This window comes from Malaclemys terrapin, chromosome 17 (assembly GCF_027887155.1).
Source record: "Malaclemys terrapin pileata isolate rMalTer1 chromosome 17, rMalTer1.hap1, whole genome shotgun sequence".
Taxonomy (NCBI): Eukaryota; Metazoa; Chordata; order Testudines; family Emydidae; genus Malaclemys; species Malaclemys terrapin.
Window position 1 is genome coordinate 18,752,013 of NC_071521.1, and position 23,553 is coordinate 18,775,565.

Below are 23,553 nucleotides of genomic sequence, written 5' to 3' on the forward strand. Positions count from 1 at the left end.
GGCTCAGAGAAGTTAGGTTTATTGGTTTTTCTTCTCTTTATTGCTTTACACGTCTCAGCTTTCAACCTCTTGCCCAAAAAACAACGTATTCTTAAAAAGATCAAAGATTTCATCTGTGAATTGCTGCCATTCAGTGGATGTTTCCAGGATCAAAACACAATTTCTGATGCTTCTTCTCTATTTAAGTTGTATGTTTTAAGCAAACCAATGCTCTATTAACAAATATTCAGTCCTTCCCCCACTGCCTTGCAACCTGTGTTGTCCCGCACACCTGTTCAGAGCGGATGTAAAATGCTACCGGGCGTGAGTGGAGGATTATGATTTGGTAGCATTTTACACACAAGTTGCACAGCTGAAAGTGATGACTCGATGTGCAAAGTAGTGGCAAATCAGGGCCACACTCTTTAGGGAGGAATGGCACCTTGAAAACGTGAAAAGAAAGCTTCACTGGTTTCCCATGACCTCAAAACAAATACATGCTCCTGTATTTTATTATTTTAAATGATTAAGGCAATTCTTGTCTATTAACAAATGCTGCATAATCTTTGTGTATCTAGACTGGGTTTGGGAGAACTTAATTTCAAGTGTTAACTAACACGCTTAAGATGGCGAGAGATTCTACTTTCTTTCCCCTTCACATTGGGAAATGAAAACCAAAGGTGTTCTGTTGTGTTTCCAGAAATAATAAATGCCTTTTCTGCATGACCATGGAGCTAGGATCAGGCACTCTGTTTGCATCGGACCCATTCGTTTTCTGGCACTGTTAAGGGTTTGAGTTTTCTTTCTTTTCTGGTTCCCATGTCAGCTAAAAGGAAATTCCCCTGTAATTACATCAGATTTGTTAATCTCAAGTGCAGAGTGAATCTGGGTTGCAATGTTCACCTCTCCACCTCTTTTCAGCTCTGGATTTTGTTTTCCTTGTGGACTTGTAGTCACGTTAAAACAGTATATGGACTATGTCTATATATATATTGTCGATATAAATATATGCTGTGTACATACCAGGCAGCTGGGTCGTATTCAGCCCAGACCCGAATGAACTCATCCAGGTGATGGGGTCCTAGGATGGAAGAGTCTCGTGTCAGGTACTCAAAGTTGTCCATGATTACAGCCACAAACAGGTTCAACATCTGCATAAGGATGTTGGGGTGGGGGAGGAAAGAAACACACTTGCCTTTTACCTTGTGGATTCGATGTAAGATGTGTAACTGAAGAAGGTGGAAGAATGAAGCTGCAAGTTGAGAATACACGTATTTGCTTAGTGGGAGGTGTGCTTTCTCCACATCCCTATGTTTGTCTTGAAGTCCCCCAATTTTTAATCTTGGTTGCACCCTCATCCTCATTGGACGTGGCACTGCAGCCACTATTCACCCTTCAGGCCAACAAGAACTGGAGAAATCCTCCTTTGGGGCCTGTAATCATAGCTCCTCATTCATTAACAATAGCATGTTAACAGGAGACCTGCCCAACCCGACTCCACAGGCTAAATGCACTTTCCTTTTCCCGGAGCGTCAGTCACTGCAGGAGCAGAGCAGGGTGCAGGCACATGGAGAGGCAAGGGAGAAGAGGAAGCACCCTGCCCATCCTTGCAACTAACAGGATCTGCAACCCTTCCACCAATGCCCAGCAGCATGTTCCCCTCCACTCCATACATCCATCTCTGCCTCAGCATCCCCAGACAACAGCTCCTGCCCCTCCACCAAAATCTCCCCAGTACCAGCAGCTCTCCACTCAGAAGGTCGGTCCCCATCCAATAGCACCCACTTTCCTCTCCAGAATCCACAAACCCACCGCCATCAACCACCTACATCAGACACCCCCCCACCCCAAAATTGCCATGTTTTCTTGCCAGGATGCCAAAGAGACATAGGATGTGACTGCAAAGGATTGTGGGATTGGAACCATCGCCACTGATTGTTTTGGGGGGTTCTGGGTAGAGAACCTTTGAGAACTCCTGGTTTAGAAGTCTGCTGTGAGTGTCAAGAAATAAGATTAGAATATGCTGGCTTAGTTTTTTCTTCCTGGCCGCAGAGCCAGGATCAGGAACTCCATTTGGCCCATTCTTTTTGGCAGCATTAAGGTTGTTTTAGGATGATCAGTGGCCCATATAAAAAGAGCTGCTGGTCTAAGTCCATTTCCCAGGCATGCGCATCACAAAGCCCAACACCGCAAAGGGCACTAATCTGTCATGGGGCTAATGGCTCTTCAGGAGAATTAGGGCCTACTTGACTCTTGAAAACCTTGTGGGCTACACCTGGCAGCAATCAGGTGCTCCAGGTGATGCCCCTTCTGCTAATGAGCAAGGGAGCAGCTTTAGCTAGAAAGAGGCTGCTAGAACAGAATAAAGGGCACATTGATGAGAAGGAAGGGGGAGAGAAAAGGTTCTCTCTCTAGAGAAGCCATGCCGCTGGCGCAGGCTGGAAGGAGCCCACAGGGGGTAGAACAGGTCTGTGTGGGAGCAGGCCCTGAATGAGGGCTTGGAGTTGACAGTGAGAATGCCAAGAGAACTGTCCGGGTCTGGAGAAGGGAAGCAGTGGCAGAGCTCCTGTTATTAGGCTCTGGGACGAGAATGGGCATAGGCCTCCGTCCCACAGAGCCTTGCGGGTGGAAACTGGCTAAGTGGAAGGGAGTAAGAAGGAGCGTGATGTGGCAGAAGAAACCCGTTGGGAGCAGAGTAGACTCCTGTGGGGGAAAGCCCTGAGCTAGGGCCTACAACGGTGTGACCCTAAGAACTCCTGTAACCACACCCTACACACTATTTTAATAATCTTTGTACCTTATGAGGTAGCACTGCACAAAGTAATTGCTCACTGGTCAATGATGTCAGGATGAAATGTATGTAGCAACATTACAGGTCAAGTTCTGAATTCCCTTTGTATGACGATACTGGCCCATGTTCAAGACCAGACAGCCTGGCTTGGGTAAAAGGGTTAAACAGGTTTGTCCTAAACAAAGGAACATGAGTTCCCTTAATTTACACATATGCAATAAACAGGCCCATAAAGCTAAGAAGGGGAGGAGATTGCAAGAAACAGAACAATTTGCATTTTCGCAAACGGCATGGAGTGTCCTTCACCACCAGACTTCATGTCCCTTCCTCACAAATTGAATAAACTTTACTTTGGGGGATGACCTTCAGAAGAATCCATTTCAGACGTTCACTAGACTATAAAAGAAAGAGGCAAGGAACCCAAGTTCTCCTAAGAAGATAAAGGAACCAGCATTTTGGGCTTCCAGAAAAGATCTTGACGTGTGTGTGTGTGTGTGTGTAGGTTCAGCTGTCCTGCTGGAAGACTGTGGGTGAGAAAAGCCATTGTGAACCCACACTTTATGTTGCCAGGTTGAGTTTTAGTTACTAGAAAGCATGTTTCACTTTTGTTTTCTTGTAACCATTTCTAACTTTTTCTCTTATACTTGAAATCACTTAAAATCCCATCTTCTAAGTTGTAAATAATAAACTTGTTTTACTTTTAATCTAAACCAGCAGTGCTGTGTTAGAACTAAAGTGCTTGTTAACTCCAGTTAGAGTGATAAGATGTTGGGGTTTCTCTCTTTAAAGCGTCAAACCGACCTTATTGTTCCTCTGAATATTGCAGGAGAGGACTGGAAATTGCAGAGCACATGGGTTTGGGAATATTTGGGACTGGGAGTGTGTTGGGGTCACCCTGCTAGTAGTAACCAATGCTGGGGGAAGCCAGGGTGGAGTTGTAGGCAGGCTGCTGGGGTCAGAGTTGCTGATCCAGGGATGTGTAGGGCATAGACACTCAGGGTGTCATCTGCATGCAGCAGAGAACTGAGGCACCCAGGGGTACATGGCAGGTGATGGCAAACCCCCTCACTGGTCTGGATTGCACCCCAGAATGTGACAAATGGATAGAAGGCAGGTCAGGCTCCCATGGGAGCAGGGCAACCCCAGAGATAAAGTGCCAGAGTCCCTGGGGGAATCCTGCTGGAGAAGTAGTAGCTACTAGTTTGGCCCGAGAGAGGCCAAAGAATTATTACACTGGATTTGTTTGGACTTTATGACTTGGCCAGAGGGCTGAGCCACAGAAGGCCCAGACAGAGGCAGATGGCCAGTAGGAGGTGCTGGGAACAATGTCCCCTTGCAGCTTCGCACCCTGACGCAAGGGGACACCACAGGTGGTGAGCACACTACCTTACGCTCCCTTTATGACCCCCTCCACAGAGAGTCAAGGACTGAATGGGCCATGGAGAGTAAAGTTCCTTCTCATTGCCTAAAGACAGTCCCTGCCTGGCAGGATTGAAGCACGCTGGAGAACACTGGGACACTGCTTCCCATTCTACTTGCTGCAGTGGATAAAGAGAGGAGTTTGTTCTTCAGGGCTGCTAATCCAGCACCTTTCGCCAGTGTGAAATTCAATATGTGTATTATTGTAACAGGAAACATCTCTCTCCGTTACTGAGGCAGTTATGCAGCATGATACAATCCCGGGCATAACTGGTACAAGGTGACTCACTCTCTCTCTCTGGAGAAACATTGTTTCCTTATTCATAATGCAGGCAGAAAGTGCTCCAATCAACTAACCCATCATTCGGACGTATGCAGCTCCTCTCCTGAGAACATTTCCCAGTGCTGCTCAGATCAGAGCAACTCAAGACACAACAGCTCAGATGAACGGGTTTTGAACCTGGAGGTCCTCTGTTAGGATCTCAGAGATGAGACTCCTCAAAGGGACTCCAGGGATGAGAAGGATAGCATGCAAAAGGCCTCTGCCTCCAATGGCAAGATCTTAATACACAGGTTGGCAAATGTTCCTGAGAGATAAGGGTCCAACCCAACTTCTATTAAAGTCTATGGAAAACCTCACACTGACTTCAGCAGGAGTTGAATCGGGCTCAGAAGGTAGGCTAGGAAGGTCACAAAAGACAAATAAGGTCTTGTTAGTTTCTCTCACCCAAAAGGTGGAGGTGATGCCCCTGTGCCAGATAAAGACCTGAGAAGCACAAGGCAGCTTTCTATATTTCTGCTCTCTATTCCCGGCGCTGATATGCTGAAGTGGGTGCTGCTTCGTGGCATGACATCTGCGCACCAGGAAATAGTGCAGCGGAGCAGTTTGCCAGCTCTCTGCTTGTGATCAACACAATTAAACAGAATTTAGCTGTATCCAGCTCAGCAGCATCTGCAAGTCATTAAAATGAAACCAGGCAATTAAGTCTGGGGTTTGAGTTTGTGCTGTTTAAAAGAACCCTGCATCCTTCCGTACTCACAAGGAAGAGGGGGTGGATCTTTGGTTGGGGGATCGTGTACAGGATGTGCTATTGCTGTTACTCATGACCCACTAATAAAGACATCCCCAATCCCTAACTTACTGCCACAGTAATATACTATATGAATGTCAATTAATCACTCTTTAGACCTTTCTTCCAATTTACATGGTATTACTAATCCCATTTTACAGGCAAGGAAACTGAGGCACAGAAAAGTGAATTGACTTGATTACCTGTTAAAGTGGAGAACAGAATCCAGGTATCCTTATTCTCAGTCCCATGCTCCAATCTACTAGAATTCTTTCAGGGTGTCAACAAGCATTGGACAAGGGTGATCCAGTCAATAAGTGTACCTGGACTTTTAGAAAGCCTTTGAGAAGGTCCCACCACAAAGGTTCTTAAGAAAAGTACAGTCATGGGATAAGAAGGTCCTCTTATGGATTAGTAACTAATTAAAAGATAGGAAACCAAGAGTAGGAATAAATGGTCAATTTTCACAGTGGAGAGAGGCAAATAGTAAGGTCCTCAAGGATCTTGTACTGGGACCAGTGCTGTTCAACATATAAATAAATGATCTGGAAAAGGGGATGAACAGTGAGTTGGCAATATTTGCAGATGACACAGAATTACTCAAGATAATTAAGTCCAAAGCTGAATGTGAAGAGTTACTCATCAAACTGGGTGACTGGGCAACAATATTGCAGATGAAATTCAATGCTGATAAATGCAAAGTAACGCACACTGGAAAAAATAATCCCAACTATACTCAAAAATGATGGAGTCTAAGTTATCTGTTACCACTCAAGAAAGAGATATTGGAGTCATAGTGGAAAACAGTGGCAGTCAAAAATGCAAACAGAATGCTAGGAACCATTAGGAAAGGGATAGATAATAAAACAGAAATGCCACTATATAATGCCGTACTATGTCCACACCTTGAATATTGCATGCCACTCTGGTTGCCCCAGCTCAAAAAAGATATATTGGAATTGGAAAAGGTGCGGAGAAGGGCAACGACAGTAATTAGGGGTATGGAACAGTTTCCATACGAGGACAGATTAAAACGACTGGGACTAGAACCCTGCAAATCCGCGGATATCTGCATCTGCGGATGTGGATATCCGCGGACCATTTTTGCAGATTGTGGATTAGATGCAGATACAAATTTTCTATCTGTGCAGGACTCTAACTGGGACTGTTCGGTTTAGAAAAGAGATGATTTACGGGGGATATGACAGAGGTCTTCAAAATCATGGGTGGTATAGAGAAGTGAAGAGGGATGTGTTATATACCCATTCACATAACACAAGAATTAGAGATCACCCAATGAAATTAATAGGCAGCAGGTTTAAACCAAAGAAAAGGAGGTACTTCCTCACACAACGCACAGGCAACTTGTGGAACTCATTATCATGGGCTATTGTGAAGGCCAAAAGTATAACTGAGTTCAAAAAACAATGTGATACTTTCATGGAAGATAGGTCTATCAATAGTTATAAGCCAAGATGGTCAGGGACACAATTCTATGCTCTGGGTGTCCCTAAACCTCCAACTGCCAGAAACTGGGACTGGGCAATGGGATGGATCACTCAAAATTACCCTGTTCTGTTCATTCCCTCTGAAGCATCTCACGCTGGCCACTGTCAGAGACACGGTACTGGGCTAGATGGACTATTGGTTTGACCCAGTATGGCCGTTCTGATCTTCTTAAGGATCTGGAAATGGACCGTTGAAAGTGCTTAAGTCACTTACGAGCATAAGTCCCATTTTACAAAGTAAGAGACACTTAGGAGACTAAATCTGAATGAAAATCAGTGGGACTTAGGTTTTTTAATACCTAAATCTTTTTTGATCATAGGACTTAGACTCCTAAATCACTTGGGCACTTTCGAAAAGGTTACTCCTACACTATACTTTTTCAGGATCCCTTCTGCTACCCCCAAAATGCATTAGGCGCAGTTACACTTAATATTGCCTCCTCAGGCAGAAACACCAATAAGAAGAGGTGGCTATTTAAGGAGGTGAGAGTTTACATGGTAGAAACCTGATGGCTTTCATACAGCTACCCTCCTGCCTGCCTGGCACTGGAGGCCACTAACTACTCCAGGGCAGCTGAGGCCAATGAAATAATTCCTGCTGAAGGTACTCGGCTCATTTTGTGGAACTGATCAGTACAGTTGGCTAGTATGTACATCTGACCATGTGTTCTCTGATACACATTAGCTACACAGCAGGCTGTTCCACACATAATAATTGCAATCCTAAAGTCCTCACATCCATGGCATCTTTTTCAAGTTTGGGGCTTGATCCAAAGAAGTCGATTGGAGCCTTTCTTCTGACTCCACTGAGTGTTGGATCAGGTTCAGGTTGGGAGTATCTGCTCACCCCCCTTAGGATCAAAGAAAATGATTCTCTTACAACCTGTTATAGCCCCCCCCAAGCCTCAGAGTAGGAGTCAGGGGCAGGACCCTGTCTCCTCTCCTCTTTCTGCACTGCACAGAAGAGGTGGTTGGCCACAGGGGGGAGTGCATGTTGCACTGCCCAGGGCCATGTCTACACTACCCGCCGGATCGGCGGGTAGTAATTGATCTATCAGGGATCGATTTATTGTGTCTCGTCTAGACGCGATAAATCGATCCCCGAATCGACGCCCGTACTTCACCTCGGCAGGAGGAGTAAGCAGAGTAGAAGGGGGATCCGCAGCGGTCGACTTGCTGCCGTGAGGACGGCCAGGTAAGTCGAACTAAGATACTTCGACTTTAGCTACGTGAATAGCATAGCTGCGTATCTTAGATCGCTTCCCCGCCACCAGCCAGTGTAGACCAGCCCTAAGTGAGGACACAGCAGGTGAACTGGGAAGCTATGGGAGGTTGTTCTCCCATGAAGGTGGTGCAGTTTTGTGTAGTCCCCAATACAGGGCTGGGTTCTATACAGGTTTATTTAACTGCTACAGAGCAACTTTTACAGTTGCTCTATTTTTTAGTTTCACTTTATATCAAAGAGTGCAAATTAAACAAGGAAAATGATGTCAAACCGGACATCCTTAAAGCCCCTGAAGTAATGTTAAAAACCAATACATTACATAGTTTCCCCCAACTCCGTGATGTAACAAAATCTAATAAACCATAAATACACACCCTGCTGGCAAGGCCGCTGCTCTATAATGGTTTAATCGTTTGTGGGGAACCACATGTTTTATTGCAATGAAGTGCCAAGTACATTTTTAAAAATGAGTAATGAGTGTGTCCTGAAATATTGCAGCTGGCTTACTTTTCACGCTCTATTTTGGGAGCCCCGCCTCTTTCCTTAACTCTTCAGCCTGGGGCCTCCCCATGGCCTGCCAATGAACGAAGGGTGTCAGCCCAGAGCTTTCGGAAGCATTGACTCAAGGCGTAAGATCATTCAGGGCTGTATAGGTCACAGATGTACGCCAGCCTCCCATTCCGCTACTCCATTTTGAGTGTGAAAGTTGGCGTGATTCGGTGAGGTTTTTCCACGGGGGAAGAGGGGGCAGGGAGAACCTGAGGAATGTTAATGGACTTTAAAATAGAGAATTTCTGATGTTAGGTTAGGGATTTGTACAAGGAAAGCTTTAAAGTGGTGGAGTGCTAAAGGAATCAGTAAATGGAGCAGTAACTTTTTATCAGCTTCCAAGGTGCTACAAATTTTAATCCACACAGGGAGGAGTGAGATGTCAGATGCCAAGGAGAAGGCTCCAGTTGGCCAAAAGACCTCATGGTGACCTAGGAGGTGGTATGTCTCCTTGCAATATATAAATGCTATATGAAGCTAGTTTTCCTGGACGGAGTCTTTTGTGGGTAATAGCAATTGGCTGCATTTGTGAAGTTCTGATTCACAGGGCACGTCTTCACTACCTGCCAGATCGGCGGGTAGCGATCAATCTATCGGGGATCGTTTTAGTGTAGACGCGATAAAATCGATCCCCGATCGCTCTGCCGTCGACTCCGGAACTCCACCGCAGCGAAAGGCAGAAGTGGAGCGGATGGGGGAGCAGCAGCGGTCGACTCACCGCCATCCTCACAGCCAGGTTAGTCGACCTAAGATACGCAACTTCAGCTACGCTATTCGCATAGCTGAAGTTGCGTATCTTAGGTCGACCTCCCCTGTAGTGTAGACCTAGCCATAAACAGCTCTTAAATTTTAAGGCAATCTCTTGTCTGTACAGTGGAAAGCAGTGAGGGATCATATGTAGGCTAGAACAGATAAATCCTATTTGCCTTCTGGTACGTTTCAGAGCTGTGATTTCAACTCTTCAGTCTCTGAGTTTGTTCCCTGTGTGCCTGATTCTCCATTCTCGTACACTGATGGAGTTATGTCAGCATAAAACCCAGCATCGCTGAAGGCGGAATCAGCCTCCAGGAATGGATAGCCTTTCATGTGTTTGCAAGGGATTTGCAAAACATAGTTTATGTTAAAAGACTAGTTCCAGTCCTGCCTGATGAACAATGGGAGAATCAGCTACAGCAGCGTGGTGTGCTTCTTTCACCGTCATGACTGAAAATTTCCCAAACACCATCAGTGGAAAATTATCAGGTTTTTCCCGCAACAAATAAAATACAAACTTGGTGCTTTCCTGCTGCTTTCTGAAAGCAACACAGAGCCGATGGTGTCCCTACCTCCCCAACCCCTCCCCATTCCGAATCCCATTCTTCAAAAGCCCATATAAAAATGGAGACAAAACAGATTAATGTTTAATTCCATAAATTAGACTCCTCCCCCTCCTGGGGAGAAAGATAAAAACTGGTGCATTAAACTAATTACTAACTTATCTCTTTGGAGATTAAAGGGTTTTTATCACCATGATAATAAATGCTTTTTAATGGAACTGTCTTGTAATGTTGTCTAAATCATCATTAGGGAGCAGCAGAAAACAAGGAGGTGGGAAGGAGAAGAGGGACCTACTTCGTGCTAAGTGCGAAGGGAGCTGGAGGAGTTAGTGAGGGCTGATGTGATGCCTGCAGTTTGATAAGACAGAAAGGAAGCAGAAACTGGGACTGACTTACCAGAAAGGAACAAAGGAAGATGAAAGAGACGAAGTAAAAATAGGCAAAGTCACTGCCACATTCGTTTTTGGTGAGGCCGGAGAGTTTGTCGCAGGCTCTGTTACTGAGGCAGGACAGCATGATCTCGTGCCAAGCTTCCCCGGTGGCACTCCTACAGATGGGGGACAAAGATTCAATGAAAGGCAAAAGCGTGAGTTCTTTTGACTACAGAAACGTACACCATTAGAGCTAATCAGAGCTTTGCCCAGCACACCTGGGCCTGTTACAGGAGATCAAATTAACCAAAAAGACACCCTCTAACAAGCTTTTCTAAATTCTATTTTGAATTCCGTTATCAATTTTTTGTTACAAACTACATCTTGCTTCCATCCATGGCTAGCTTGTGTGTGTTCGTATGCATTCTTGGAAGCAGTTTGCACTGGCATTTACTGTACCTGATTCATTTACCAACTTTGTGAAAGAAAGAAATGAAAAAGATTTCCCTACCCTCACCCCATGTTACAGGGAAACAAAATCAACCTGACAGGCTCAGATGGGATAAACTGAATCTGTTTCTGGAAAGTGAAAATAGATTAATTAAAGTCAGTCAAGTACAAAGGACAAATGTAATCAAAGAAGTTTAACGCCCCACACCCCAAACCCAACAGCTCTGCCTTGATGGTGGCTGAAAATCCAACGGACAGGAAGTGAAATATAAACAGACTCTTCGGTCTTAATCTATCATTTTAGGTGGATGCATCAGAATACTGTGGCCTATCACTCTTATGAAAGGCTCCTGGGTTTTTCTTTAACTTCTTCCCCCCTCTCTCTTTCCCTGTATTCTATATAGCAGCAGTTCCTGTAGTAAGAAAGAGATGTAAATATAACCTTACATTTTCCCAAAGTGACTCCCAACTGTCACACGCTATTTAAAAATAAATAAATTCACCAGTCCCAGAGGCACTCAGCCAAATGTATCTTCTCCCATAGCAGTAGTCACTTCTTGTCTCTTTTCCAAGCATTCTTCCATCAAATGACTGAAACTTAACTTGTATGCAATGTAATTGCCACCACGTTGGTCCCAGGATGTTAGACAAGGTGGGTGAGGTAATATATTTTATTGGACCAACTTCTGTTGGTGAGAGAGACTGGCTCTGTGTGTCTCTGTGTGTCTCGAAAAGCTTGTCTTTCTCACCAACAGAAGTTGGTCCAATAAAATACATTACCTCACCCACCTTGCCTCTGACACTTAGTTTCAGATTAATAGATTATAAAGCCAGAAGGGATCATTATGATAATCTAGTCTGACTTCCCGTATATCACAGGCCAAAGAACTTCACCCGATAATTGATGCATCAAGTCCATAACTTCTGCCAGAGGTAGGGTGACCAGACAGCAAATGTGAAAAATCGGGACTGGGGTGGGGGGGTAATAGGAGCCTATATAAGAAAAAGACCCAAAAATTGGGACTGTCCCTATAAAATCGGGACATCTGGTCACCCTAGCCAGAGGGCCTGATTCTCCATTGCCCGGAATCTTATGGAGCTGTTTACACCTGTGCAAAGTGGGCGTAAAGTGCTGCAGATCTGAAGTCCTAACATATTTGTTATTCCATGTGTTTCCCTCCCCCCCCCCCGCTAAACTTGACAAACTCCATAGGATATTACAGCATGAACTGTTAAAACATCCACACAGTACCCGACTCATGTGCCTTGACCCTGATCCTGGGGCTGGTTCAATTCCTCGTGCAAGTCAGAGCAGCCATGAGACTTCTCTAAGTTGTGCAAGGTGCAACTGGGGATCACCAGAGTCAGGCCCCAGACCTTTGTCCACCCTTCTACAGCGATGGTATAGCACAAAGGTAGCAAAGTCAGCTCTAGGCCACTCAGGAATTCCCCCTATTCTAGGAGTATCCTCAGCTGGCTGGTTAAACTAACTTTACAGTCTCCCGTGCTGCTGCAGCTGTGAAAAAAAAGGGCTATACCAGGGGCCAGGATCTGGCCCAAAGGATCCAGGGGCAAGATTGAAAAAAATCTGATTTTATTACAGTTAAGAACATAAGAACGGCCATACTGGATCTGACCAAAGCTCCATCTAGCCCAGTATCCTGTCTTCTGACAGTGGCCAATGCCAGATGCCCCAGAGGGAATGAACAGAACAGGTAATCATCAAGTGATCTGTCTCCTGTCGCCCATTCCCAGCTTCTGGTAAACAGAGGCTAGGGACACCATTCCTGCCAATCCTGCCTAATAGCCATTGATGGACCTATCCTCCATCAATTTATCTAGTTCTTTTTTGAACCCTGTTATAGTCTTGGCCTTCATAACATCCTCTGGCAAGGAGTTCCACAGGTTGACTGTGCGTTGTGTGAAAAAATACTTCCTTTTGTTTGTTTTAAACTTGCTCCCTATTAATTTCATTTGGTGACCCCTAGTTCTTGTGTTATGAGAAGGAGTAAATAACACTTCCTTATTTACTTTCTCCACAGCAGTCATGATTTTATAGACCTCTATCATATCCCCCCTTAGTCATCTTTTTTCCAAGCTGAAAAGTCCCAGTCTTATTAATCTCTCCTCATATGGCAGCCGTTCCATATCCCTAATAATTTTTGTTGCCCTTTTATGAACCTTTTCCAATTCCAATGTATCTTTTTGAGATGGGGTGTCCACATCTGCATGCAGTATTCAAGATTTGGGCATACCATGGATTTATACAGAGGCAATGGGATATTTCCTGTCTTATTATCTATCCCTTTCTTAAGGATTCCCAACATTCTATTCTCTTTTTTGACTGCCGCTGCACATTGAGTGGATGTTTTCAGAGAACTATTCACAATGACTCCAAGACCTCTTTCTTGAGTGGTAACAGCTAATTTAGACACCATCATTGTATATGTTTAGCTGGGATTATGTTTTCCATTGTGCATTACTTTGCATTTATCAACATTGACTTTCATCTGCCATTTTGTTGCCCAGTCACCCAGTTTTGAGAAATCCTTTTGTAGCTCTTCGCAGTCTGCCTGGGACTTAACTGTCTTGAGAAGTTTTGTATCAGCAGCAAATTTTGCCACCTCACTGTTTACCTCTTTTTCCAGATCATTTATGAATATGTTGAATAGGACTGGGCCCGGTACAGACCCCTGGGGGACACCATTATATATCTCTCTCCATTCTGAAAACTGACCATTTATTCCTATCCTTTGTTTCCTATCTTTTAACCAGTCACCAATCCATGAGAGGACCTTCCCTGTTATCCCATGACTGCTTACTTTGCTTAATGGCCTTTGGTGAGGAACCTTGTTGAAGGTTTTCTGAAAATCTAAATATACTATATCCACTGGATCCCCTTTGTCCACATGCTTGTTGACCCCCTCAAAGAATTCTAGTAGATTGGTGAAGCATGATTTCCCTTCACAAAAATCATGTTGACTCTTCCCCAACAAATTATGTTAATCTATGTCTCTGACAATTTCGTTCTTTACTATAGTTTCAACCAGTTTACCTGGTATTGAAGTTAGGCTTACTGGGGTCACCTCTGGAGCCCTTTTTAAAAATTGGTGTCACATTAGCTATCCTCCAGTCATTTAGTACAGAAGCTGATTTAAATGATAGGTTACAGACTACAGCTAGTAGTCCTGCAATTTCACATTTGAGTTCCTTCAGAAGTCTTGGGTGAATACCATCTGGTCCTGGTGACTTATTACTGTTTAGTTTATCGATTTGTTCCAAAACCACCTCTAATGACAACTCAATCTGAGACTGTTCCTCAGATTTGTCACCTAAAAAGAATGGCTCAGGTTTGGGAATCTCCCTCACATTTGCAACCATGAAGACTGATGCAAAGAATTCATTTAGTTTCTCTGCAATGGCTTTATCATCCTTGAGTGCTCCTTTAGCATCTTGATCATCCAGTGTCCCCCCATCCTGCTTCTGATATACTTACACATTTTTTTGCTATTACTTTTTGAGTTTTTGGCTAGCTGTTCTTCAAATTCTTTTTTTGGCCTTCCTAATGATATTTTTACACTTCATTTGCCAGAGTTTATGCTCCTTTCTATTTTCCTCACTAGGATTTAACTTCCATTTTTTAAAGGATGCCTTTTTGCCTCTTGCTGCTTCTTTTACTTTGTTGTTTAACCACAGTGGCTCTTTTTTGGTTCCCTTACTATGTTTTTTAATTTGGGGTATACATTTACGTTGAGCCTCTATTATGGTGTCTTTAAAAAGTTTCCATGCAGCTTGCAGGGATTTTGGTTTTGGTGTTGTACCTTTTAATTTCTGTTTCACTAATCTCCTAATTTTTGTATAGTTCTCCTTTCTGAAATTAAATGCTACAGTGTTGGGCCGTTGTGGTGTTTTCCCCGCCACAGGGGTGTTAAATTTAATTATATTATGGTCACTATTACCAAGCATCCAGGTATATTCGCTGCTTGGACCTGATTCTGTACTCCACTTAGGACTAAATCAAGAACTGTCTCTTGTGGGTTCCAGGACTAGCTGCTCCAAGAAGCAATTATTTAAGGTGTCAAGAAACTTTATCTCTGCATCCCGCCCTGAGGTGATATGTACCCAGTCAATATGGGGATAGTTGAAATTCCCCATTATTATCGAGTTTTTTATTTTAATAGCCTCTCTAATCTCCCTGAGCATTTCACAGTCACTATCACCATCCTGGTCAGGTGGTCGGTAATATAGCCCTACTGCTATATTAATATTCAAGCACGGAATTACTATCCATAGAGATTCTATGGTACAGTTTGGTTCGTTTAAGATTTTTACTTCATGTGATTCTATGCTTTCTTTCACATATAGTGCCACTCTCCCAGAAATTAAGAGATTAATTTCAACCAGATTATTTTAAACTGCATAAGCAAACCAGAGTGAGCTAATTTCATGTCTGTCTGGCTCTACACACACTCCATTAATCAAGATTCTTAGCAGGATATCCAGTTACAAGCATTACATCATTAGAATAAAGTTTCATTGGCTGACCAAAGCCTGAGCCCCTGACATTGGTGCTAGCGGCTTGCGGAAGCAGTAGCCTTATGCAAAAATTAACCATTTCTTGTGCATAACATATAGCACACCCAGTTGTCAGTGAAATATACACAATAAAAGGCAAAACTACCATATATCGAGGGTTGTTTTTTTCTCCTTTTGTTAGAACCACAGAAAAGGCAACAGACGGCTGAAAATATGGCTACAATTCGCTTAAAAGCGGATTCCTTTTCCAACGCGAATGAGTGCAAGTGGAAATGGATTCATTCTGAACCATAAGTAGCTTTGAAATATGAAATTTCAAGTTGCTCATGATGCAAAAATAACCGTTAAGTTGAATCTCTCAAAACAGCAAACTCTGAGTGGCATAAACTCACATGAAATGAAACAGCAATTTGTGTGCAAAGTCTGGCAGATACATTTCCAGCTGATGTGTACAGCTCTAACCATGAGGAACAGAAAACGGAGGGAGGTATACTTCACTACAACTGCTGCGCTTGGAGGACTTCTATCACGCAAATAACCTCAGCAATTAAACTGGCACATGAAGACAGAAACTTATTTATTACTCATGTGGAAAACCTAAAAGTTCGTAGACTTTATTTTATTTACCTGAACAATAGCATCAGGGCTTGCAAGAAAGTTCTGAAGTTGTTGTGTCGATTAATTGAGGTATCATCATCTAGTGCAATGTTTCCAAATACCTGCAAAAGAAAACAGAAGCAATCAGGACCAAATGCAGCCTGGAGTAAGCTCCCCCCGGAATCTCTGGTCGCAAGTCAGCAGTGATGCATGACAGCAGCACAGTTGGCATAACTGGGCATAAAGCAGACGTTAGAGAGGGTGGTAATGTAACTTGCATCGAGTTGATATTCAGCAGATGGGCAAAATGGGTGGATCATATACTGTGGAGGCAGAAGTGGAGCAGGAAAGACGTCAAACAGAAGAGAAGATGGCCTGGATGCAAATCCAGCTGGCTGTCCCCAAAACTGATGGAGCCAATTCAACTTTAGCATACGCAGGTGTAACTTTCATTGATTTCAATCAGAGTTACTTCCGCTTAACACCAGGGCTGCATTGGATCTCCAGGGAATATCAGATGGAAAAAACACACATTTCGGACACCCAGGGCCCAATTTGTCAGTGCGTCTGAGCGCTGTTTGGCACAAGACCTTGGGGTGGGGGCAAAGGGGGCTTTATGCCTTCTCTGCACCTCTCCTATTCTGGAGCCCGGGGAGCTCTTCACCTTACTCTGAAATAGGCCCACTGCTGGAGGCAGGCTGTAGCAATAGCTTGTCTAATGCTCTGCGTCAGCACGGCAAATCTTAGATTTTTAGATATTGAAGCCAAAATGTTACCTGCATGCCGATAATGGCATAGATGAAGAAGAGCATCGCAATGAGGAGACACACATAAGGCAAGGCCTGTAGAAAAACCAACAAGGTCAGCATTAACAAAGCAGGGCCACAGACTAGCCAAGAGTCTTTACACATTATTGGTTAGCCAGGTGCTTCGTCACATGGTGTGTGGTTTGGATGAGAGCACTAGCAAGAGAAACCGGAGCGGCTGTGGCGCAAAGGAGACCTTCAGAAGATACATTGCTGGCAGCAGGTCTTGCCTTATTACAAACCATTAGGATTTTTTTATAGAGTTAATTTCCCCCAGTGTTATATTGCACACATATCCTTGTGAGTAGACAGAACCTACCCAGAGAGGAAGCAATAACAGACTGCATGGTGCGTACTTTAGCTTAGAAACGACATACCTTGGCAGTTCTCAGGCAAAGTTACACAATGATAAAATAGCTATTTCTAAAAAAAATTTTAAAAACGTTCTCTGAGAAAAATACGTCTACAAAGAAGCAAGCATTGGTTTTAATCGGGCAGAAAATTACATTGGCGGGGAAAAATTTTCATGCTAAATCATTAAGGACTAGACTTTGACTCGGCCTAGATGCCCATGCTGAGAGTTAGTACGGACCCAATCTGTGCAGGTCACCAGGACCTTCCATCTGGGTGAGCAGGAGTGATGTGTCTGCTCGCTCCTCCCCCTGGAGCAGATGGGAGGGGAGGAGAATGGCTGGAGCTGCATCTCCTCCATAGGCCAGCTAGCACAGCTGAACCAGCACGGTGTGGGCGGAAGAGAGACGCTGATAACCGGGAACTGTAAGTGCTCAGGATCAGGCTCTTCTGTGCCTATGTTTCCACCCATGTAAAAAATGGGGACAATAATATTGTTATTCTGAGGGCTGGGCACTCAGACCGCCTCACTGGAGCTGCGGGGCATGATGATCCATTCAAGCTAAATGAGGGAACAATTAAATGCCCCTTTCTTTAGCGGTAGCTGAAACAAGGGAAAACCATCGCCCGAGGCCAGACCGCATGCAATCCTGGGCCATGCAGTCCAAGGAGTTTCCTGGGATTCCGATAACAAATGCAGCGGTAGGGGGCTGATTTGATTGCAGCCATGGGCGAGAGAGAGAGAGAGAGAGAGAGGAGCAGGAGAAACACCTCAGAAGCACGGAGAAGGCAGCAAGGGAGCCTGACAGACTGCCAGGGAAGCACTTGTGGCGTGACCCTGGGAAAGAGCTGAGAGAGAGCCCTTTTGGACTGAGTGCTGGCTGGAAAGAGGCTTGGAAACTGCGAGCAAAGAACCCGTCTCTCGCTGTTTGATTCCTGGAAACAGGACTTGGTACATTCCTTGCAAGTAAACAGGATCATACCAATGAATATACCCGACTCCATCGTCGATTTCTCCTCCCAACAGAAACAACCTACAAGACCCCGAAAATCAGTGAACCGTTTGGGCCAAAGGGGGTAACAATCCTTATTTGCCTCAGGGTGGAGTTGTGAGGACATGTTCATTCATGTCTGCAGTGCTTATTGAGTCAGATAGAAGTTGCTACAGAAGTGCAGTGTATTATCAGCAGGCAGTGGGGACACACTTTGGTTTCCAGGTCGAATCATCAATCAGTCTTGGATAGGGTCGTATATTAAGCAGAGTGCAGTTTCTCCATACAAGGCCATCTCTGTGGATGAGGGGAAAGCAGTGGATGTGTTATTCCTTGACTTTAGCAAAGCTTTTGATACGGTCTCCCACAGTATTCTTGCCAGCAAGTTAAAGAAGTATGGGCCGGATGAATGGACTATAAGGTGGATAGAAAGCTGGCTAGATCATTGGGCTCAACAGGTAGCGATCAATGACTCCATGTTTAGTTGGTAGCCCGTATCAAGCGGAGTGCCCCAAGGGTCAGTCCTGGGGCTGGTTTTGTTCAATATCTTCATTAATGATCTGGAGGATGGCATGGACTGCACTCTCAGCAAGTTTGCAGATAACACTAAACTGGGAGGAGTGGTAGATACGCTGGAGGGTAGGTACAGGATACAGAGAAACCTAGATAAATTGGAGGATTGGGCCAAAAGAAATCTGATGAGGTTCAGAACAAAACAAGGACAAGTGCAGACTCCTGCACTTAGGACGGAAGTATCCCATGCACTGCTACAGACTAGGGACCGAGTGGCTAGGCAGCAGTTCTGCAGAAAAGGACCTAGGGGTTACAGTGGATGAGAAGCTGGATATGAGTCAACAGAGTGCCCTTGTTGCCGAGAAGGCTAACGGCATTTTGGGCTGTAGAAGTAGGGGCATTGCCAGCAGATTGAGGGACGTGATCATTCCCCTCTATTCAGTATTGGTGACGCCTCATCTGGAGTACTGTGTCCAGTTTTGGGCCCCACACTACAAGAAGCATGTGGAAAAATTGGAAAGAGTCCAGCGGAGGGCAACAAAAATGATTGGGGGCTGGAGCACATGATTTATGAGAAGAGGCTGAGGAAACTGGGATTATTTAGTCTGCAGAAATGAAGAATGAGGGGGGATTTGATAGCTGCTTTCAATTACCTGAAAGGGGATCTAGACTGTTCTCAGTGGTACCAGATGACAGAACAAGGAGCAATGGTCTCAAGTTGCAGTGTGGGAGGTTTAGGTTGGATATTAGGAAAACCTTTTTCACTAGGAGGGTGGTGAAGCACTGGAATGGGTTACCTAGGGAAGTGGTGGAATCTCCTTCCTTAGAAGTTTTTAAGATCAGGTTTGACAAAGCCCTGGCTGGGATGATTTAGTTGGGGATTGGTGCTGCTTTGAGCAGGGGGTTGGACTAGATGACCTCCTGAGGTCCCTTCCAACCCTGATATTCTATGATTCTCTTGCCCCCCAAATGTTTCGGATCATCTGACTTTGCCCTGTATCATTACAGATGCTATTAGCGATCTTGCGACTATCCGGTTCTCTTAGAAGTCCAGCCAAAGTATTTGGCTCATGCAGCTGCAGCTCTCTCTCTCTCTCTCTCTCTCAAGACCAGGCCGGGTGACTTGCTCAAGATCCGTGTGACTTGCTCTGTCAGTGGCAGAGATTGATCCAGACCCAGTGTCTCCTGAGTCCCACTCTTGTATTTTAACTACAAGCCCACCCCTTCCACCATTCTGTGGGCACCGGTTTATTTCGGAGGAGGAACATTCTCAGTCCAAGGGTGGGAGATGTTTTTGGTTAGTTTTAAACTGGCTGCTGTAGCTATGATAGACTAAAACCCTCCCCCACCCAGCCCATGGATTGAATCCTTAAGGAAAGTGCTATCAAACAAACGTCACGGGGTGTTTATTTTAAAGCATACCAGCCATAGCAATAGACTCTTTAATTACACGGCCTGACATCTGGGCGAGAGTGGAAATGTTGAAGGCGTATTAGAAACCACCAGCTTGCTTGACCCATGGTCTCTCAAAGGACTTTAAATACAATCTCATTGTAATGAACTCAAGTTCCAGCTCTCCAGGCTGCAACCTGCACCGCATACTGCTGCCTTCCTGCTGTAGTGACACGAGCCCCATCGCCATCCTCCGACACCTCCCCATTTATTTCAAAACCTTGTTTTGAAATCCCACAGAGGGATAGTTCAGTGGTTTGAGCACTGGCCTCCTAAACCCAGCATTGTGAGTTCAATCCTTGAGGGGGCCACTTAGGGATCTGGGGCAAAAATCTGTCTGGGGATTGGTCCTGTTTTGAGCAGGAGGTTGGACTAGATGACCTCCTGAGGTCCCTTCCAACCTTGATATTGCGCTCAGGTCCTCTGAACAATCCTTTCCCACTTCCCCTGGCCATCTAGCAATGTCCTTGACAATATCCCCTTCACCTACTCTTGGAGGAAGTTTCTGCTATGGAAACATCCTGCTTCGCTGACTCCATGTCACATTCCAAACATGCTCCCTCTGGACTTCACTTTCCCTTGTAGTTATTTATGGATTAACTCTGTAAGGCATTTGCAGGGGGGCAGTTTGCATGGAAGGCCCTAGACACAATAAACCTGTACTATTGTTCTCAGGAGAGCTCCTGCAGCAAAAACTTCCATGCAATGATCTAAAGCGGCAGCTGTAAGACCTCAAGCTAGAGGGAAGCTGTATACGCAGTAGAAAGCCTGACAGATGATACATAGACATACAGAGCAGTACATCACACACTCTGCTGTAACTCAGTGTATGCACCTAAGTCAGGGTAGGGAAAAATGCAGTTAGCTGCATGTGGATGTGGGCTAATGGATAGGTCTGCACTTGGAGCCCTTGGCTAACAGGAGAATGTAAGTTCTTTGGGGCATCTTTTACTTGTGTGTTTGTACAGCACCTAGCACCATGAGGCTGAGGCCTCTACCACAGTAGAAACAATTAGTAATAATATATGCTAAATATTATCATTGCAGATGGTCTGGTGACTACACTGAGACATCCCTATAGAATTTAGGAGAAAATGATAGTCTTCCTAATCTACAGAATTTAATTACAGCCCTTCTACAGAATTAAAATCCAAACAAGCCCCACTCATTCTCTACCTTCTATAGGTTTTGGAAAGCCCTACTAAATATCTGTAGACCCCTGCTGTTTTCGCCGCTGTTACATTCTAGAAGAGGTTTTGCAGCAGATAGAGCAGGAGACTGGAACGTTGCACTCCTGCGCTTTATTTCTGTGTCTGCAACTGACTCGCTTTGGGGCTGATTTTCCAAGGTGTTGAGCACCAGCAAGAGCCACTGTTGTCAGATGTTAGGGGTAGTCAGTGCTTCTGAAAGTCAGACCAAGGAGGACCTTCATCAAGTTAATTACCCATCTTACAGAAAGGTTATCAGAGAATGGCCTTCTAGGGATTCTGAAAAGCTTCGTTCTTTAGTATTTGATGTCCTCCTCTGGAAGATGCTACAGAAGTGCAAAGCATTAGCTGATCCCGCTCGGCTCTCGAGCCTGGCTGCCACTCACCTTAAAAGACTGTACAAATGTCCAGAGCAGAATGCGGATGGTGTAACCCTGGCGAAGAAGTTTGATAAGTCTGGCTGCCCTGAAGAGCCGCAGGAAGCTGAGGTTGATGAAGTTGTCCTGTGGAAAGTAAAGGTTTTGTGTCCTTCAGAAATTAACGCGACTAGAAACCACAGCCCGCAAAAAAGAAATTAAAATTACCGGCTTCACGATCTAAGCAGCAAATCGGCCACCAGAAAACCTTCCAAAAGAAACATTCGTCAGTGCAGATCACTCCACATGCAGTAAGTCGAGAAAACCCCTCTCTACAAAAGCCCCTCCCTCGGCTATTGGGTAAATAATAAAAAGAAAAACGGCCCTCACACGCTTTTCTTTGAATTCTTGTTTTCTTTATGCAAAGCAGGTTTCCCCAAACCGTTAAGGAAAGGTGATGGTGCATTATTATTATTTGCTCTTGAGTGGGATTGTTTTGAAGCCTCGGGTTGGCTCATTTTATTTTTATTACAGTGAATCCAACGTAAGCCAAGGGAGTCTATAACAGTGGGTACCATTAGCTTCTTCCATGACAAAGGAAGAGATCAGCCAATCCACTTTAAAGCGCCCTCCTTTTAGAAATATTTACACAACAGGTGATAGGACAGGAGCCTTGCTGACAAGCATTGCTGGGGCATGACCATTATCTTTAGAAGTCTGATCATTTGTAGACTAGAGTGACTTGAGAGAAGGTTGAATGTTCAGCAGCAGGGGTTGCCCTTAGGAGCCTGCTGGCTTATTAATGATTCATAAATATCCCTTTTAAGGTGGATCAAAGAAATGCCAGGGATTTTGATTTTCATTTGATTGTTTTGGTTGATTCTCCTCCTCCCTTCCCTTTTCTTTTCTTTGACCGAAAATAGCTCAACTAATGAGCTAATCTAGAGGGGGGTCTTTCCAAAAGAAAACATGCAAACGTTAAAATAGGAGGGCCGGGGGGAATCTAAGTAGATTTAAAAAAAAAAAAAAGTCCCCCTGCCTGCGCTGATCCCAAATCTCATGAATGTGAAACTTTAACCCCAGGAATTAATTTGACAAGGTTAACTACAGAAAATCCCACCTAGTATTAAGCAATGGAGGGGGGGACACAATCATAAGGAGGCCTTGTAGCTAAAGATGAATCAGTATAGTCTCCCCCTTCTTCCATCTCCCCCCCCCCCCATCATCTTTTACCACAAGATACCTGCTCAGATTAAAGTGACTGAAAGCTCTTGTTTATTTGGGTGCATAGCTCATGCTGAGTTTTTAGGCGCTTGTTTTATCTATAAACTTATTTAAATGCCAGCTCAGCAATTGGGCCAATAGTGCTGCATTCCACCGAGACCATCAACTGGTTCAAGAAATCAGTTTCAGACATGCACTTGTTTTGTGTTTAAAAGGCAAGCGGCTCAGAGTTAGGCATATACTGTATGTCAGACTCAATCCTAAAATAAAGAGAAAAGAGAAAAGCACAGAGATGTTCAATGAAAGAGCAGACAACACAAAGCTATTTCTGGTCTACAACGGAAAGCAGATCATGGCAGGCAAAACGCAAGCAAGGATTCTCCTGGGCTCTTCAAGGTTAGCAAAACAGCGCGGAGGATTCAAAGATTATTTCTTAAAACTATACTTTTCTCTAGGCTGTTGCTCTTTCATAAAATACCTAGCAGAGCGCAGCTCAGCATTAAAGGCCATCTATGGACAGGAGTCAGATTCTGACTGTGGGTACACAGCAATATAAATATATCCGAACTTCATTGCTTTAATCTAGGCTTCAACCTAAACACACGGTCTAAGATCTCAAGTGGTCAGTTGCATCTGTGCATAGTGGGGGTACATATCACCACTGGAATTGGGGCGCACTTCATACTGACCTTGTGCAGGCCTGATCCAAAGCCCAATGAAGTCAATAGAAAGACTTCACCTTATTAGCAGGTGTTGGATCAGGCCCCATCTGACCACATAAGGTGCATGATTTCGGAGAATCAGGCCCTTAACTCCCATTGATACAATAGGTAGATATGG

General features: G+C 44.5%; 1 protein-coding gene across 1 annotated transcript in view; it reads right to left on the minus strand.

The window, feature by feature from the left end:
• The window catches only part of CACNA1B (calcium voltage-gated channel subunit alpha1 B), a 508,111-nt gene that overhangs the window by 54,278 nt on the left and 430,280 nt on the right, over positions 1-23,553 (minus strand). Inside the window, exons 32-36 of the mRNA XM_054007857.1 lie at positions 21,520-21,636; positions 16,588-16,653; positions 15,842-15,933; positions 10,254-10,404; positions 1,003-1,130 (exon numbers count right to left, since the gene is read on the minus strand). Of these exons, the coding sequence (XP_053863832.1) occupies positions 1,003-1,130; positions 10,254-10,404; positions 15,842-15,933; positions 16,588-16,653; positions 21,520-21,636 (554 nt within the window). The remainder of the gene's footprint in view (positions 1-1,002; positions 1,131-10,253; positions 10,405-15,841; positions 15,934-16,587; positions 16,654-21,519; positions 21,637-23,553) is intronic.